The 3,082-nt window shown below is 54.7% G+C and overlaps 2 protein-coding genes across 2 annotated transcripts in view; one reads left to right on the top strand and one right to left on the bottom strand.

Annotated features, from left to right (window-relative positions):
• Positions 1–1,803, bottom strand: part of MONBRDRAFT_13049 (uncharacterized protein) — a gene marked incomplete at both ends in the record, with an annotated part of 6,126 nt that extends 4,323 nt beyond the window's left edge. The window contains 3 exons of the mRNA XM_001750933.1: positions 68–778; positions 1,222–1,635; positions 1,741–1,803. Coding sequence (XP_001750985.1) covers positions 68–778; positions 1,222–1,635; positions 1,741–1,803 — 1,188 coding nt within the window. The remainder of the gene's footprint in view (positions 1–67; positions 779–1,221; positions 1,636–1,740) is intronic.
• Positions 1,804–2,593: 790 nt separating this feature from the next.
• On the top strand, positions 2,594–3,079 carry MONBRDRAFT_13048 (uncharacterized protein; the record flags this gene model as incomplete). The annotated part of the gene is made up of 1 exon (XM_001750949.1): positions 2,594–3,079. The coding sequence occupies one exon, from the start codon at positions 2,594–2,596 to the stop codon at positions 3,077–3,079; it is 486 nt and encodes a 161-aa protein (XP_001751001.1).
• Between the last annotated feature and the right edge of the window lie 3 nt (positions 3,080–3,082).

Here is a 3,082-nt window from a genome sequence, read left to right as displayed (position 1 = left end):
TGTCGACAATGCAGTGGGTAGTGGGTCGAGCATAGTGTCGTTCAAAGGCGCGCAAGAGGCCAGGGACCTTGTCGGCCACAATCTCGTGCAGCCGTGCTCGGTCGGTGTAGTTGAAGGCACTCTTGAAATCGAGGGAGAGCATGGTCCAGCCCGGGGTAGACTCACAGGCTTGAAGCTCACCAAAGGCCATGCCAACCGCTGCTGAAATGCCGTCCTTGACTCCGACGGCCAGCTCTGGACTGGCCTGTAGCAAGTGGGCAATATGTGGCTGCTGTTGCTCGAGCAGAGCGCGGTTGACAACCTTGTTGAAGATGGAATCCGTGCCCACGGGTCGAAACTTGCCATTGGCCTTCTCCAGGATAGTGTAGTTGATGGAGCAAAGGGCATGTCGAATCGACTCGGGCACGGTGTTGTTGGCAATGTGGTGAAAGATCTTGTTCAAGGCAACCTGAGGACCTCCAGTGGCGGTGGTGGGGCACTGAGGCGCGTCTCCATCAGGAGGAGCAGTCGGGTTGCTGGTAGAACCCTGGCGTGGGCCCAAGACCTGACTGAAGTGCTCCTTGATGCGGTAGATGGAGGCAAGAAGCTCACCAGACCAACCATAGGGGTCGGTGACACCCTTGGTGGCCGCCAACGCCTTGGGGAGCTCGCCCTTGGTGAAGGACACGGTTGGGGAGCTCGCAGCCGTGGCTGGTGCCAGTGTAGACGTGGAGGCGGGTGTCGAAGCAATGTACGGGGTCAGCCCGGGCGGTACCAAGAGGTCGCGCACGGCCTGAACCTCAGAATTACCAAACACGCGTCAGTTTACCAATCAGGACATACAAGCCCGCGCGGAAGAGTAGTAAATCGAAAATCAAAATGACAGGCCCCAGCGTCCAGCGACGTACTTTCCCGGATGATGGTGCCTGCGTGGGGTCCAGTTTGATGAAGAAATCCCAGGCAATTCAAGGCTTCGTCGAGCTCGCGAAAATGAGCAATGCATCGGTGTTTTGTGGCAGATGGTGCTCGCAATTCTTCCTGTGCCTTTGCATCAACCAGATCAAGGCCAAACTCCTCCTCAAGCTCGTAGAACCACCGCTCATGTAAAATTGATGAAAGGGCAGACCATCCGTCTTTGGCTTTTGCCATGCGAAGACGAAACGCTCGCTCGCGATGATTCAGGTGCTCAGATACTGCCGCCGTCGACGAATGAGCCTCACATGCGTTGCGCGCTTCTCGTACCGCAAGTAGCTCATCGATCAGCTCTAGTGCATCATTGCGTGTACGCGAGCAGTTCATGCCACTCATGGAGCCGAGAAACTCAGCAACCAGAGATCGCTCTTCTGGAGTACAAAGCGTCCGGCCATTGTGCGTTTTGCTTGATTGAGCCCCGCTGCGGGTACAAGCGGCATGGTATTCAGCGTGCGTTACGCCATAGGCCGTACAGAACAGTGATGGAGGTGGCCGCCGTCCCTTGCGATTTGCACCCCGAGGGAAGAGTTTCAGGCGAAATGAGGCACTGTCGAAGAGCGGCGATGAATCGTCCAGTAATTTCTGGAGTGCGGTCGTCGGCTGCTGATTTTTGTGCACGAGACCAGCCATGCGATAGGCAGCTACAGCTGCGTCCGCCAGGCGTTGTCTTGCGTTTTTTTGATGCTGAGATGTTCCGAGGCGATTGATAGGCAAATGAGCGAGGCTACTCAAATCGCTCGTACACACGGTATGCAACCACCGAGTATCATGCAGCAGTCACCGACGTACCCGATCAGCGACTGTCTTGGTCGCGGTGATGCGTCCAAGGGTCTTCCTCTTCGAGCGTGCCATGGCGTTGGCCGTCAGCTGGAGCCCTCAATTGGCAGTCAGCTCCCTGACAATCGGATATTGCAGCCGAGCTCAAAAGAAGTGCACGGAATCACAGGATTTTTTTACATCAAAAAAACCCTGAGTTGTCTGGAATTGCCAAGGATTAAGCCCGGAACGTCACTGCCAAATGAAGCTTGCCTCAGCAGGCCCCTCAATTACAACTCAGTCTGAATCAAAACGCAATCATTCGTTTTTGCAGAAATATCATTTTCACAGAATCATTACAGTCACCGAGGGTATTTGTTACCTTTGGACATTTGTTACCAAAAATAAAATTTTTTTCCGTTCATTTTTCCCTCTGTTGGAGGCTGGAGCTGTCTGGCAAGGAAGATAAACGGCAGCGCCCTGGTGGCCAATCGATCAATCTTCAGAAATCAAAAGGTGGGATACAATTTTTACACCATTAGCTATGGTTGAGCCAGCTTTCGAATGCTCATCTCCTCGGACTCCGCTGATATGCGGCTGCCATTTCGGGTCATCCCACCTCGGCTGGCAGTCGGCCGGCATGCGGCATCGCCGGGGTAAAAAGGCATGTACAGGGGTTGCAACGGCCGGGCATGATGGAAGCCGGGTTTGTCAAAGATATCGGTGCGCTTTGGTGTTGAGAACCGCTTCACTGTGTGACTCTTTGGTGTTGGAACGTTGACATTTCCCCGCACACAGCTGACAGTGGTATTTGTGCCTATAGGCCGAGCGTCGAGCCAAGGCAGATCGTGTATCCCAACTCCTACGTCAGCTCACGGCGAGTGCGATGACGTCCATTGAAGTTCAACAGTATTTAGAGGTTGATGGCCTTCGTCAATTGACGCGTCAACAACTTGGCAGCCTGGTCAACCCTCCTACGAGCGCCAGTGCCCGGAAGGGGCGCCCCAATCGATCCGACGGGCTTCTGAAGCTGTACGGTATCACCAGAGCCGATCTTGTGGCTGCGCAACGGCGGAGACAGCGAGGCATCCAACCTCATGACGGCAGGCGGATTCTTCTGGCGCATGAGCGTGTAGCTTTGACAAACTGGCTAGAGACCTGCAGTGAGAAGCGTGCGTGTAAGAGCCGTGGCATGATCGTGGACGTTGTGTGCGAGCTTCTTGAGATTCGTCGCAGTGCCCGAGAGGACGCACTCAATATGAATAGCAAATTGCTTGATCGGATTCCCAAACTCAGCTCTGCTGAGCTTGCTCTTCTTGCTCGTCATCGAGAGGCTGAAAGCTCGGACAACCCCATGAGCCAGGCGCGTTGAGCG

This window comes from Monosiga brevicollis, genomic scaffold, assembly GCF_000002865.3.
Source record: "Monosiga brevicollis MX1 MONBRscaffold_53 genomic scaffold, whole genome shotgun sequence".
In the NCBI taxonomy this organism is placed as follows: domain Eukaryota; class Choanoflagellata; order Craspedida; family Salpingoecidae; genus Monosiga; species Monosiga brevicollis.
This window is presented reverse-complemented; position numbering and strand designations above follow the sequence as displayed.